We start from the raw sequence: 15142 nt of genomic DNA, 5'->3' as shown, positions 1-15142 counted from the left end.
GATGTCCAATCATCACAACATTCCAGAAAAAGGTTCTCTAAGCAAAGAGTGCTCTTTTTGCCCCACCCACTAAAAGAGAGAAAGTTGTCTACTCATCACCACTAAAATGTAATGTTTTTTCTCTAGAAGAAGAAATGGGCCTATACTGGAACCTGGGCCTGAGGCAAGTCCTTCTATCTGTCTAGGGAATCATCTGAGGTCTCCTTTACAGTACCTAGTTTATATCTGGACTCTGCTGCAAAAACCACAGTACTCTACTCCAGTAAAGAGTAAATGATTTAGAACTTTATGATAAATTTATAATTTTAAATAAATACTTCAGTTTTAAATTTAAAAATAAACAGCTGGATACAAAGTTAACTTCCAAAGGGAAAGGGAAATGACAATTCCAAGAGCTTCTATCAGAAGGAAATATCAGCCACAGATTTTGAGTTATCTAGAAAGAAAAGAATTAGTGCCCAGGTACAAAGCAAAAGGTCCCTACTGCATTCTGCATCTGAATGCCCTGACACCCAAAAAATTAAGAATATATTGCCAGAGTACCAGAAAAGTCATAGGACATTAACAGAAAAAAGAACGCATCTATTTACAGGAAGGACAGAGGATAGGTATAATAGCTTCAAACACTTACTTTGGTGAACTACTCTTTCTTGAGGTGGAAGGTAAGAAGAAACAGAATGAATGGATACCACAGAGTAAGAATGTCAAGCATAAGGGTAAAAGGCATAAGCTGAATAAGAAGGGGTAGACTACTCTATAGGTCCTTCAAAATACTTATCCCCTTGAAACCTTGATCAAACCTACTGTATAAACCTACTGTTCTACTAGAGGAAAGACTGAAGGTTATGGAAATTATGGTTAAAATAACATTTATAATAATGAGAAAGAGGGAATTCCCTGGCGGTCCAGTGGTTAGGACTCTACGCTTTTACTGCGGTGGGCCTGGGTTCAATCCCTGGTGGAGGAACTAAGACCCCTCAAGCCGCGTGGAGCGGCCAAAGAAAGAGAAAGATTCATGAGGGCAAATCCTAGCACTGAAAGAGAGGGCAAGAGTGTGAAAAAAGAATATACAAGATAGAGTCAGTAAGCAGGAGAGAGATACAGGATTGAAGACTGCTGAGGAGAATGGAGACAATGAGAGCATACACCACCTACCAGTCAATCAGCAATCACTACACAAATCTTAATACAAAGTATAAAAACACAAATGTAACACCTGGATTAAAGGAGTAGGAGGAGGTCTGCAAAGAAACTGCAAGACAGGGCAGCATCCTGCCAGAGCTTTAAGGTATTCGATGAGGAAGTAAGGATGAAGGAATATGAAGCGGGAGGCACTGCAGCAAGGAAAGAGGATGGGTTTCAACATGAAGGAGCCTAAAAAAGAGAAAGAAGGGAAAACAACCTCAGAGAGAAAGAATAGGATAAAGTCAAGCATGATATCACAAGAGAACAGACTAGAAGAGAGAATGAAAACGGCATGCCCTGAAAAAGTGGGGAGGTCAAAGACCCAAAAGGGGCTGTAGTTTGGGGGAAGTAGGAGCTAAGGAGAGCTCTACCATAAACCCGACTAAAAAGAAATATGAGTATGGTGCAGGAGTGAAGACAGGGGCCAGAACAGGGATGCTCTCGGAAGGATGTGGTGATGGAGACACTAGATTCAAAATACTGGTGTGATAAGGGGACTACTGTGAAGAGAAACTATCGTGTCAAAGACGACACCACCATCAAAAAAAAAAAAAAAAGCAAGGGTCAGAATAGAAGGTATTCTCAGAGTATGAATACAAAAAAGAGGGAGGAAAGGGACACACGGTAGGACAGAAAAATATAGGGAGTGCTTAACCATAAGGAGAGGGTAGCTAAGGAAAGAAAAAGGAGTGCAGCGTGGAGGGATGTTTCCGGAAGAAAAGTAGGAGCCGATCAAAGGTCCTGCCTATTTGGTTTAGAGGGCAGAAGGGACGGTCCACGGGGGCTAAAAGGAGTGGTGGAGAACAAGAAACTATGATGCTCAAGATGAGAACTTGGGGAGGACACACAGTGGCTGGGTCAGAAAAGGAGATGCTGTCAGTCAGAAGCAGAAAGAGGTTCAACAAGAGGAAAGCAAGGGGCACCGAGGAGCAGAAAGCAGCATGCCAAAGGGGAAGGCAAGGGGGCAGAAAAGAAGCCAAAGCAATGGGGGTAGGGGTAAAAGCAGTAGGGGCGCTGGGACACTGGAGATTACAGGGAGGGTGCGGGGGTCCCAGAAACCCAGGGTGTGGGGAGGTAAAAAGGGCCAAACTCCATGGAGGGACGGGGGGCCGGTTCGGGGGTTGAGGGGAGGTGCGGCCTGAGGGTGACAGGGGTAGAGGGGAAATGCAGGGACAGAGGGGAAGGGGTGGGGCGGCGGGCAGCCCCGATACTCACACCTCCAGAATGCGGTCCCCCTTGCGCACCCCGGCCCGGTCGGCCGCCCCCCCGGGCAGCACGGCGCTCACATGCTGCAGCGGTGCGTACAGCTCCCCGTTGATGCTCCGCAGTTGCCCGCCCTCGCTCACTTGGCCCCGCACGTTGAAGCCGTAGCCGGACTCGGACTTGACGATGCGCACAACCCGCGGGCCGCCGCCTCCCCCGCCGCCGTTCCCGGCGCAGTGGAGCCCAGACCCCCCACCGCCGCCGCCGCCGCCACCTCCGTTCCTGTGAGGGGCTGAGGGGTGAATCCCTTCCCCGTCCTCATCCGCCATCTTGCGAGCGAGCAAGCAGTACTCCCACCACCCTACGCCTCCACTCCCTCCGCGCGTGCTCGGCCTTCTCAGCAGCCGCGCGACCCCCGGCGCGCGCGCCCGCTCCGCCGACGGCGGGACCCGAGTCGGCCACGGAGCTGCCGGCGCGGGTAAAGGGGAGACAGGGGGCGGGGGTAAAGAGGACGGTTTAGACGCCGTGAAGCCTCCTGGGAGTTGTAGTTTCTGAATGGTGGGGGCGCGAGAGGGCTGGGCCCGGGCCGGAGCTGAGGTTATAATACGCAATTTGGGCGCAAAGCCTGCTGGGGGTTGTAGTTCACCTTTCAAGCTCTTCTTAGGAGTGTCCTTTTGGATGGTGAGCAGGTAACCCAGCCTGGAGTGGAGGTGGCAGATTCATCTGCTGACGTGGAGCATATTTTATTTTTCTTTCATTTCATAACCTTTAAAAAACAATAATATTAGGACAACTTGATGTTTGTGATTCAACATAGTCTTAAATTATAACAACTCGTTTGCTCAGTACCTTATGTGTCTACATACTTTTTTTTTTTTCAGTCCCTGCGGGCTCGCAGGCGGAATCTTAGTTCCTTGACCAGGGATGGAATCGACGCCCCACCCCCACCCCCTCAGTGGAAGCGGGAGTCTTAACCACTGGACCACCAGGGAAGTCCCTATATACATTATTTTATTGAATGACCCCAACAATCTTGTGAGACAACTGGGTCATGAATTCGCTTCTCTATTTCACCTATTGGGAAACTGAACCAAAGTCATCCAGCTGTTAAGTAACAGGAACTAAGGCCCAGTTATTTCTGTGCAACTTTCTTTTCACATATTGCAACTACATAAAAACTTGCCCCATCTATGTAAAAAAGCATGTGTAGAGGAAACTATATGGTCTCAGTGATTGAGACCTGGATATTAGAGTGGCCAAGTAATAATTTCAATTGAGCAATGATTTTGTTTTTTAAGTTTTAAAATATCCATATTTTTTTCTTATTGAAATATAGATGATTTACAATATTATGTAAGTTTCAGGTATACAACGTAGTGGTTCACAATTTTTAAAGATTATACTCCTTTTATAGTTATTATAAAATATTGGCTATATTCCCTGTGCTGCACAATATATCCTTGTAGCTTATTTATTTTATACACAGTAGTTTGTATCTCTTAATCCCCTACCCCTATCACGCTCCTTCCCCCTTCCCTCTCCCCACTGGTAACAACTAGTTTGTTTTCTGTAACTGAGAGTCTGTTTCTTTTTTGTTATATTCACTACTTTGATTTATTTCTTAGACTCCACGTATAAATGATAACATACAGTATTGAGCAGTGATTTTGAAGTTACCGTTATTTCAAATTCATTTTGTTTCCCCCAACAACACAGTAGAGTTCTTTGCATATGGCAGCAATTGATGTTTTTTGGCTACCTACCCAAACACAAACTTGCAGATATTGTGCAGAATGCCTGGCAAAGGCAAGTAAGAAGAGCAAGAGCAAAAATAATGAAAAATAGCTTACTTAAGCACTTAACTGCTCAAGTCTGGTATTTGATTTTACTCTACTGGCAGGCTAATAAATTAGTTTGTTACTGTATCATGGATGCTGATAAAAGACACAGAATTCCTGGGTCAGAGACAAAGGACTTTTACTCGCGACATAGGGAGCAACTTGAGCTTCAGCCCCTTTGTATCAATTCCTCTTGCCCCCCAGTTGCCACAGGGATGACATGAAGGGCTCAGATGAATGCTGTGCACTTGGTGGGCTTACACCACAGCTGGGGAACCTGCTGTTTTGTAGGAAGCAGTAAGCAAACCTGCTCTTTGTCCTGGAGGGAGAGCTTACTTCAATACTCACAGCTGCTAACTGTAAACATAACCCTGAGAAATGACCCTGGTAAAAAGCGGTCAGGGCTTTGCATTCTTGTCATACCCAGGAAGATGGGTAGAAGCATGAAAGACCCATGAAGGACTGTCTCTCTCAATGTAACTATGTGCCAAACACTATTCTAAGCACTTTTTTTTTTTTTGGCTGCATTGAGTCTTCATTGCGCACGGGCTTTCTCTAGTTGCGGCAAGAGGGAACTACTCTTCGTTGTGGTGTGTGGCCTTCTTATTGCAGTGGCTTCTCTTGTTGCAGAGCAGAGGCTCTAGGTGCACAGGCTTCAGTAGTTGTGGCACGCAGGCTCAGTAGCTGTGGCTCGCGGGCTCTAGAGCACAGGCTCAGTAGTTGTGGTGCACGGGCTTAGTGGCTCCACGGCATGTGGGATCTTCCCGGACCAGTGATCGAACCCGTGTCCCCTGCATTGTCAGGCGGATTCTTAACCACTGCACCACCAGGGAAGTCCCCTCTCTCTTCTTTAAATCCCTGCAACAAATATACCTTCCAGTGACCCCATCTCCCCTTCAGTGAGTCACACGCTTGTGTAATACCCTCCCCTTGAGTGTGGGCAGGACCCGTGACTTGCTTCTAGGCAATAGAATATAGTGAAGATGATGATGTGTCACTCCCATGGTTACAGGTACATTACATAACATTCCTTCTTAGCTGACTGGGGTGAGAGTCTCTTGCTGGCCCTAAAGAAGAACGCTGCCATGTTGTGAACTGCTGGTGGACAAGGCCCATGACAGGGAACTGCAGGCGCCTCTAGGAACTGAGAGTTGCCCCGAGTGGACAGCGAGAAAATAGGACCCTCAGTCCTAAGCCTGCAAGAAATTCTGCCAACAACCTCGTGAGCTTGGAGGAGGATTCTTGGCTCCACTAGGGAACATAGCCCAGCCAGTGCCTTGATTGCAGGCTTGTGAGACCCTGAAGAGGACCCAGCTAAGCTGAACCCTGACTCCTGGACCACAAAAGTTGTGAGATAATAAATGTGTATTGTTTTAAGCTGCTAAATTTGTGGTAGTCTGTTACAGGACAATAGATAACAAATATAACTCCTGTTGCATCTATGGTCAGTGCTACTCAGTTTAGATCAATTTAATACTTAGTTTAGCCTTACCTTTCCAATATGAACATAAGCTTCTTGAAAACAAGGAACTTGTTACATGTGACTTGTCATGCCCTCAGAGTGTATCAGAGTGAGAGGCACAAGAGAAGGAGCTCAACAAAGGTTAATAGAATGTTAGTCCAGGAAAGGACCATAAAGTGGCTAATAATACCTGCTGCATAGGGGGACATGGTGGGGACCAAATGAGAATATGTGGGAAACACCTAACATAATATTAATACTTAGCACAGAGCTATTTTTAAGAGTACTAATAGGGAGGGAGGCTCAGGAGGGAGAGGATATATGTATACACATAGGCTGATTCACTTTGTTGTACAGCAGAAACTAACACAACATTGTAAAACAATTATAATCCAATAAAAAAAATACTAATTAATATCACATCTAGCCTTATTCCCTCATTTTGCTGGTAAAGGAATAGCTCCCTCCACTATCACCCTTTGAAAAAGGAAGTAGATCCAGCAAGGTACAATGATTTTCAAAAGTCACTCAGCAGGGCTTCCCTGGTGGTGCAGTGGTTGAGAGTCCGCCTGCCGATGCAGGGGACATGGGTTCGTGCCCCGGTCTGGGAAGATCCCACATGCCGCGGAGCGGCTGGGCCCGTGAGCCATGGCCGCTGAGCCTGCGCGTCCGGAGCCTGTTCTCCGCAACGGAAGAGGCCACGACAGTGAAAGGCCCGCGTACCGCAAAAAAAAAAAGTCACTCAGCAGATCAGTGGCCAGCACCCAACCCTAAGCAGAAGAATGTAATGGCATGAATGAGGAAATAAGGCATGCCATTTCCCAGGGAGTCATGAGTTGAAGAAAACAAAAAGAGGATCCTTTTTTTAGGCCTTTGCACTAATTCTGACTCTTCTTTCATTTTCACCACGTTTCTGTACTTTTTTCTGTGAAGACCACATGAAAAATCACTTTTTTGATAAACTGAATTAACTGATTTGCTAGAGTGGATAAGACCTAGAGAATAGAGGGTTTATGAGTCAAGATTCCTTTAGTTGCAAGTGACAAACTCAATTCAAATTAGCTTAAGCAAAAAAGAGAATTTATTGGTTCACATAGCTAAGGAGGACACCGGGTATTTCCTTCATTGTAGCTGTGTAACAAACCATCCCAAAGCTTAGTGGTTTAAAATCATCAGTTTATTATTCTATTGGACTCTGTGGGTCAGGAATTCAGATAGGATACATAGGGATAACTTGTCTCTGTCCCTGCTTGATGCCTGGAGCCTCAGTTGGGAAGACAAAGGCTAGGGGTGACTCAATGGCTGGGTTCATCTGGAAACGTCTCATTTCTGGTGGTTGAGGCTGGCTGTCTGCTGGGACCTCATCTAGGGCTGTTGGCGTGACTCCTATACATGCATGGTCTCTTCATGTGGCTATTGGCTTCTTCAAGCATGGTGCCTGGTTTCCAAAATCAGATGAACCAAGAGAATAAAGCAAGAGTGTATGGCATTTTTATGACTCAGTGTCAGAAGTCACATAGCAGCACTTGCACCATACTTTTTTGGTCCAAGTGGTCATAAAGGTCTGTCCAGGTGCAAGGAGAGGGGATATAGATACCACCACTCCATGGAAGGAGTATTGATGTTGCAGTGTAATTAGAGTATATGGGATGGGATATATCATGGTGGCCATTTCTGGAAAACATAATCTGCCACACTGGGATTTCTGCCTTTCATTTTTGCTCATCTCTGTTTCTCTTTGTCTATTAGCAAAAAACACCTTGTTTTTCGCAGTGTCTGTATCTAATTTCCTAGGGAAGGACTTTGGCCATTCCTTGAGTCATGTGCCTACCACCTGGACTGATTGAAGTTGTCTGGAGAATGAAGAACTGTGATTGTCCAAACCAGGATCACATGCCCAGCTCACATGTCTAAAAGAAAGTTTGCTGTGTAGGCTCTGAAGAATAGCTAGTACGATCTGCCACAGGTTTAACATAAGTGAGCGTTGATGTCAGCTTCGTGTGTAATTATAATTATGTTAGTTTCCCATCAGTATTCTGTAGTTGCAGTATTTCAAAGCCCTTTACCTGGTCATCTTCATATGATGCCTTTGTCTTCTACTTTGTCACACAACAACTCTCTGAGATTTGCTGGATTTCCTGTCGGAGAGAAAAGCTCCCTCGCTCTTACAGCCATACTGGCTGGCTTTTTCTCACCCATTCCGTCTCACCACACCTGACTGGCATGTTTCACAGGGCTATTCCCAAATATGATTTTTTACCATCCTTCCAGTTGCAACTCCCTAGGCAATTGTCACTCTGTTATTTGTGTCTCTCTTCATTTTCTCCAACGTCTCCCCTCCTCTTTCTTTTCTCAAAATCAAACTCAATTTTCCAGAGGTCCCTTTTCCTAGAAATTGCTTCCCAGAGCCAACAGTTCAGAAATAATACAATAGGTTGGGCTAGCTCATAACAAAAAGACCAATGCTGAGTCAATAGCATCATCCAGTGGAAAAGCATGTGAGACTTGGGTCCTCTGCATTGGTTCCTGTTTAGCTTTAATCCTTAACAAGTAATTTATCAATAGTATGCTTTTGGCTGCAAGTACAGAAAATGCAAAAGTGGTTTAAATAATAAGGAAATTTATGATCTCGCATAAATAGCAAGACTAAAAGTGGGGAGTTCCAGAGCTGGTTAATTCAGAAAGTCATTCACATGATAAAGGATCCACATTCTTTCCATCTGCCCCTCTGCCATCTTCAGTGTATTATCTGGGTGATGTGGCTAACTCTTCTCATGGTGACAAAATGGCTGCTGAGCTCCAGGCATCACTCACACATGTGGCCACCTTACTGAGAAGCAGAAAATAGGAAGTGTGTATTTGTCAAAGCAGAGAAACCCTTTTTAGAATCCTTGCATCAGCTTTCTCTCATGTCTCATAGGCCATAAGTGTATCACCTACTAATCCCCTATACCAATCATTGGCAAAGGAACTGAAATTACTGTGATTGACTCAAGTGCATCAAGACATACTCCTGGGGCTAAGAGTAGCCCCTTCCCTGTGTGCATAGCTTGCCTGTGAATACCAACAAAATTTGGGACTTGCCGAAAGAAAGAAGGGTGAGAGGGAACGGGAACAGGGCAGAATAGATTTGGAGAAGCAGCCACTTGTATCTGATGCACTGAACCTCTCTTCAGCTTGGTTTCTCCAACTACAAACTAGGCATGATGATACCTACTTCATCTATATGTAGAGATACTTTTAGAAATAAGATCTTGCAGGACACTCTCATGAAAAGAGTCTAATTACAAAACAGTGAGGTTCCTAGAATAGTCAAATTCATGCAGATGGAAAGAATGGTAGTTTCCAGGGGCTTAATGGGGGAGGAACTGGGGAGTTAGTGTTTAACGGGTATAGAGTTTCAGTCGGGGAAGGTGAAAAAGTTGGGGAAGGTGAAAAAGTTCTGGAGGCGTATGGCGGTGATGGTCGCACAACAATGTGAATGTACTTAATGCCACGGAAAGGTGCACTTAACAAGGGTTAAAATGGTAAGTTCTATGTTGTGTATATTCTATCACACACAAAAAATTAATAAAATAGTGAGGTTATTTAAGACACAGAGCAAAGAAATTGTGCTAAACTTGAAAAATGTACAATATAAATTCATGGTTCTGATAACCATATGTTGAACTTTTACCTATTTTGATTTGTGGGTGGTAATCATTTCCCAGCCTCAGCTATCACTTCTGTCCAGATCATGTGCCATTCTCTCCTCTTTCCTCATATTCATTGTTATTTTGACCGAGGCGCAGATCAAGAAATTCCGTCTCCGAAAAATGCCCTGCAAGGGAATCCCCTGCCCGGAATCGAATCAACTATGATACCCATTTACTTTCCCCTTGAAGGTTACCTTCCCCTTCCTTCCTTTGTCTTCTGGTCCTTTTCAATACAGCTGTCTCTCCCCACATGCTTGCCCAGAGGCTTTGGGACAAGAAGGCAGAGAGGAAGACTCGGAGCCAGAGAGAAACACAAGCACAAAGCATCGGCAGGTGTTGGCAGCTCTCGCAAACTCTATTTACTGACAACACATATGTACTGATATTTACTGATCCCTCAGATGTCTGCAAATGAGGCAAAGCTGCTGTGTAGAGAAATGGCAGCTATGTATCCAACCCAAACACCCATTCATAGAGGACCAGGTCATTCCCGCTGCAGCTACCAAAGCCCCTGCCTCCAGGTCCAGAGCCCAGAGCTGAGCCATTCTATTACATAAACTTGAAAACAGAGGTCTTCTATTCATGTTTATTTGTTTGGTTTTTGGCTGTGCCATGCGGCCTGTGGGATCTTAGTTCCCCCTACCAGGGATCAAACCCATGCCCCCTGCAGTGGAAGCACAGGGTCCTAAGCACCGGACCGCCAGGGAAGTCCCATCATCTACTCATATTCAACCTAATCACTCTGGACAGTCTTTTCCAAAACATATCATAGATTATAAAGACCTTCAACACGGAACACTCACCACTCCCTTAAATTCATGTCCCAGAGCTTAGTCACACCATCAGAAGGTGTCTCCTTACACGTAATCTTCTGCTGTAAATAAAATGGATTCTAGACAATGGCCTCCATCAAGTTTTGAGTGATGTGTGCCCTCCAATGCAATTGAATGTTAGCAATCAGTTATATTTATTTAGCTCCTGATACTAGGCAAGTGCCCCAGGGCTCCCTTCAGGAATGCTGAATGTTAGCAATCAGTTATATTTATTTAGCTCCTGATACTAGGCAAGTGCCCCAGGGCTCCCCTCAGGAATGCCTGTCTTTTGTCCAGTGATCCTGGTCAGTCACCTTGCAAAACACCCTGCTGGTTACAGGAAAGAGAATCCATTTCCATTCAGCCAGCATTGACTGAGTATGCACAGTGTGCCAGGCAATATAGGACTGAGGATACAGGGATAAATCATCAGCCCCTGCCCTTTAGGAATTCTCAGGTCTGAGGGGAGAAGCAGACATGAAAACAATTACTGTACAATGTGATAAGTTTTATACCAGCTGCTCTGGGAGCACAGATGAAGGATAATTAGCTGTCTGGGGATTCTCTGGGGAGTCATGGAAGATTTCACCAGTATCATTGAGTGGGGTTTGGAAGAATGAGTACAAGCTTGCTGGAAAGATAAGGCAGGGAAAAGATTTCCAGGCAGAGGGAATAGCATATGCAAAGGCAGGGGTGAGGAAAGACAAGTCCTTCTGTTTTGGAAACAACTGGCAAGGTAGCAGAGGCTCAGAAATGAGGCTGGTTGAGTAAGGCAGTGGGCAGCTTAATCCCAACCATGACCCCTCCTTGGCCCTGGGAGAGAGGGACAAAAACAAAGCTCTAGCTCTATTGCTGGTGAATAAGCAATGTTATCTTCCTATATAAAGCTCATGTCCTTATATATCCTGTTCTGTGGGTGTTCTAGGTATTTTGCAAGATTATAATCTAATGGGAACGGTCTTCTCAAGGAACAAAGTTCTTTTATATATTTGAAAGGCCCTTGGGCAGGCCATGTGGAATCTTTGGGCTGTTGTGATGATCTGAAATGCGATTATTGCTGAGTGCAACTCTGAAGAGGACAAGCCAAGGCAGCACCCAGCCCTCCTTTGCACCCTCACTGAGCTTCCTCTCCATCCTTTCAGACCCTTCAGGTGCCAAGGCCGGTGCTCTTCATTCAGTAAACACATGATAATTTTCATCCTATCCTTAATTAATTAATTAATTAATTTAGTGTTGGTTTGGCTGAGCTTTCTGGAAACTTCCAGAATGAATTCTTTCTTAAGAGCTTATTAAACATGAGCAAAATGAATTGAAGTTTCTCAAGGAACTCTGAGAAATGCTGGTCTAACACACAAGCCTTCCAAATGAGCTTTAAACCTTTCAGCCTGCTAAAATGTTTACTGGTCTGTAAAAATACTCCCAGCTCTTCTCAAAGCTCTGCCTCTGATGATGTGAGCCGTAGGCAACTTAAACTAGGACAGGGATACATTTTCAATTTTTCATAAAGTATTTACTTTTCTAGAATCCAATTTCTTTTTAGGCCTGGTCTTTCATCTTTCTGGTGCTAGACTTAATTTGCAAAACTGCTCCCTTGTCTCACTCCAATCTGGCTGGCTGCCCTTCGCAAAATAAGTGAGTTTGGGATTTACAACAGGAAAACTCCGGGGGCCTAGGCACGGTCAGAGGAGAGAGCCTGCTTGTCTTCCTGTGGGGCCCACCTGCCCAGGTGCTCAAGGCCCTGCTGCCCTCTTGTGGCAAGCACCGCCGCTTGGCAAACAAAGAAACTCCCCTTGTTTTCAGGTTCACTGGCTGACGAAATGTGCTCTGAAACATTGCTGTGCCCCCCTCCACCCCCCCAGCACCAGGATGAGGGATCTTAGTTCACCCCGACCAGGGATCGAACCCATGCTCCCTGCATTGGAAGCACAGAGTCTTAACCACTGGACCGCCAGGGAAGTCCCAGGACCTGTGTGATTTTAGAACTGGAAGGAACCTTGGCCGAACCCCCTTTTTTTGGTGGTGCTGGTGGTTGTTTTTTGGTGGAGAAGGAGCCTGAGGATAAGAGAGATATGGTCATTTAGCTAAGGACACACCCTGGTTAGAGAAGTGACCAGGAATGGAACATCCGCCCTCATGAGAAGACAGGAAAGCAAAAGGAAATGGCCAGTTGAAATTTAGGAAAACAGAGAATGCTAAAAAGTTGCAGACCAGCTGAGCCAGCTGAGCCGGGAGGATCTGGTGGGCTTCTCTCCATCCGTCAGTGACCACTTCTCCCATTTTCTGCTTCCCAAGGAAAGCCGCTTTGTAATTGCACACAGGTCTTGGATAAGGACCATCTCTCTGTCTTTTTTGAACACTTTCTTATGCCAAGGACACACCACTCCATTGTAGGAGATCAGGATTCTTGTCCAAGCTTCAACCTTTAGTTATTCATACCACACTCCCACTTCTGGGCCTCAGTTTTCTCCTCTGGAAAATGAGGGAGTTGGGTTGGATGTTTTCTAAAGTTTGCTTTAGCACTGATAGTTTATGATTGTCTGTTTGCCTCTTGGCACACAAATATCTGGCACACAAATATCTGGTTATTAAGACTCGGAGTAACTTGAGGGCAGAGTCTTTTCCTCTTAATATCCCCAAAGCCCAACCCTATACCACTGACATATTAGATGCTCAAAAAGATTTATTAACAATAATTAGCATATTCAGTGTCTGCTGACACTGCCAGACACATTACATATGATATTTAGATATGGTTTTATACTGACGATCGCCACACCTGTGAAGTTATAGAGGACACCATTCAGCACAAGTGAAACCATGCACCTCAGATTGGAACTTGAACCCACGTACTGGGACTCGAACGCGGCCAAAACCCCCAGTCTTCCAACTGAGATCGGAGGACTTAATGAAGCTCAGGTTCTTGATGTCTCATCCCAGAAAGAATTCAGTGAGAGACAAAGTGATAGGTAAGAAGTGGACTTACTTAGAGAGAAACACACTCCACAGAGTGTGGGCTACCTCAGGAGGTGAGAAAGGCATCAGGGTATGTGTTTGTCAGTTTTTATCAGGGTGGGTAATTTCATAGGCTAATGAATGGGAGGAGTATTCCAGCTATTACAGGAAGGGGCGGGGATTTCCAGGAATTGGGCCACCGCCCACTCTTTTTTTTTTTTTTGCAGTACGCGGGCCTCTCACTGTTGTGGCCCCTCCCGTTGTGGAGCACAGGCTCCGGACGCGCAGGCTCAGCGGCCATGGCTCACGGGCCCAGCCGCTCCGCGGGCATGTGGGATCTTCCCGGACCGGGGCACGAACCCATGTCCCCTGCATCGGCAGGTGGACTCTCAACCACTGCGCCACCAGGGAAGCCCCCACCGCCCACTTTTTGATCCTTATGGTCAGCCTTGGAACTGTCATGGTGCCTATGGCTGTGTAATTTAGCTTGCTGATGTGTTACAGTGAGCATATACTGAGGCTCAAGGTCTAGTGGAAGTCAACTTGTCTGCCATCTTGGGCCCATTTGATTCAAATCAGTTTATGTCATATCCTCGGGCTATGTTGTTCTTTCAAAGGCTGTGCCCTGCCCCCTTCCCTCCCATTTCACAAGGACTCTGGGACAAGATTTTCTATGACCGACTCCTGGTTCCACACTTCCTACCTGTGCATCCTTTCTCTGTGTCTCATTTTCCTCATCTGTAAAATGGGAATTAAATGGCAGTAAGCAGTCAGTAAGTGTTATTAGGTAGACATTATTATCTTGATTTTATAGATGAGGAAATTCAAACTGAGAGAGATTAAATAACTTTTCCAAACCAGCATGGCCCAGTGAATGACAGATCTAAGATTAGAAGCAAGATCCAAAGCTCATGGACTCTTAAGCTCTATGCTACATTATTTCCCTACTGTTGAATGACTGACAAATGAATGAAGGAATAAATAAAATTCTTTATTGCTGAAAACAATGCTAATAGTTGGCATTCGACTCTTACATGGGGAGGATACTAATACTCCAAATTGGTCTCTTCCGTACTACCTGGGACCAATTAAGAGAGAAGATGAAAACAATTCAAAACAAGAAACAGAGGTAAGTGCCCTCTTCAGCACAGAGGAGAATACAGGTTTCTTCTAAATCAGTGAGGACTTACTGAGCATCTACTTTGTGGCAGTACCAGGGCCAGGCACTGTGGGGATTAGATATTTCCCTGACCTTTCAAAGCCTGCAATCTAGTTGGGGAAACAAACATATGCAAAGTCTGAATTATAATGTCATAATTATTACATCCTAATACAGAGCGATACAGATTATTTATGTTAATTGATTTCAGAAAGGGAACACACAGCACAGGCTTGAGAATTCTGGGAAGACTTCCTGGAAGAGGAACTCAGGCCAAGTCTTGAAGCATGATTAACTTTCTTTGATGTTATCTTTGATTCTTTTCTCTCCATCTCTGTAGATCTGGTTGGTTAGTCACCAAGGCCTATCGGTTCTTTCCAAATGACTCTCACACCAGTCCTGTACTTTCAAGTCCAGCGGCCATAATCCCAATTCAGTCCCTCATTATTTCCTGCCTGGAAGTACCCTAACAATCTATTAACTTGTCTCTTTGCTGTCAGCCTTTACCTTTTCAGTCCATGTCATCCACCTCTTTTGGATTAGCCTTCCTATTTTATCATGTCACTCCTATGATTCATTCATTCCAACTTCCCTTCAACTAATATTTATTGAGCATCTACTGTGTTCCAGGCACCACTTTTCTATGTACTAAGATATTCAGTATCGAACAAGACAGGCAAGGAAGAACCCCGCCCACCACCCACCTGGGACTTCCATACTAGTTTTTAAAAACTCCAGCAGAGACCTGTGGCAAGGCCCATCCTACTTATCTCCCCCTCCCCCTAACCTCCTACCACTTTCCAGCAGGATCTTCAGCTGGGCTCATCGCCCCCCCA

At 45.2% G+C, this 15142-nt stretch overlaps 1 protein-coding gene across 3 annotated transcripts in view; it reads right to left on the bottom strand.

The window, feature by feature from the left end:
* SNX27 (sorting nexin 27) overlaps nt 1-2854 on the bottom strand; it is an 82755-nt gene extending 79901 nt beyond the window's left edge. The window contains exon 1 of one of the 3 annotated variants that reach the window (XM_007460283.1): nt 2532-2854. In XM_007460283.1, coding sequence (XP_007460345.1) covers nt 2532-2710 — 179 coding nt within the window. In that variant the 5' untranslated portion in view covers nt 2711-2854. Of the gene's footprint in view, nt 1-2400 lie in introns of all 3 variants that reach the window. The other 2 variants (XM_007460281.1, XM_007460282.1) reach the window with 2 other exon arrangements.
* Nucleotides 2855-15142: the final 12288 nt, after the last annotated feature.

The sequence above is a fragment of the Lipotes vexillifer genome, unplaced genomic scaffold (assembly GCF_000442215.2).
Source record: "Lipotes vexillifer unplaced genomic scaffold, Lipotes_vexillifer_v1.1 scaffold209, whole genome shotgun sequence".
In the NCBI taxonomy this organism is placed as follows: domain Eukaryota; kingdom Metazoa; phylum Chordata; class Mammalia; order Artiodactyla; family Lipotidae; genus Lipotes; species Lipotes vexillifer.
This window is presented reverse-complemented; position numbering and strand designations above follow the sequence as displayed.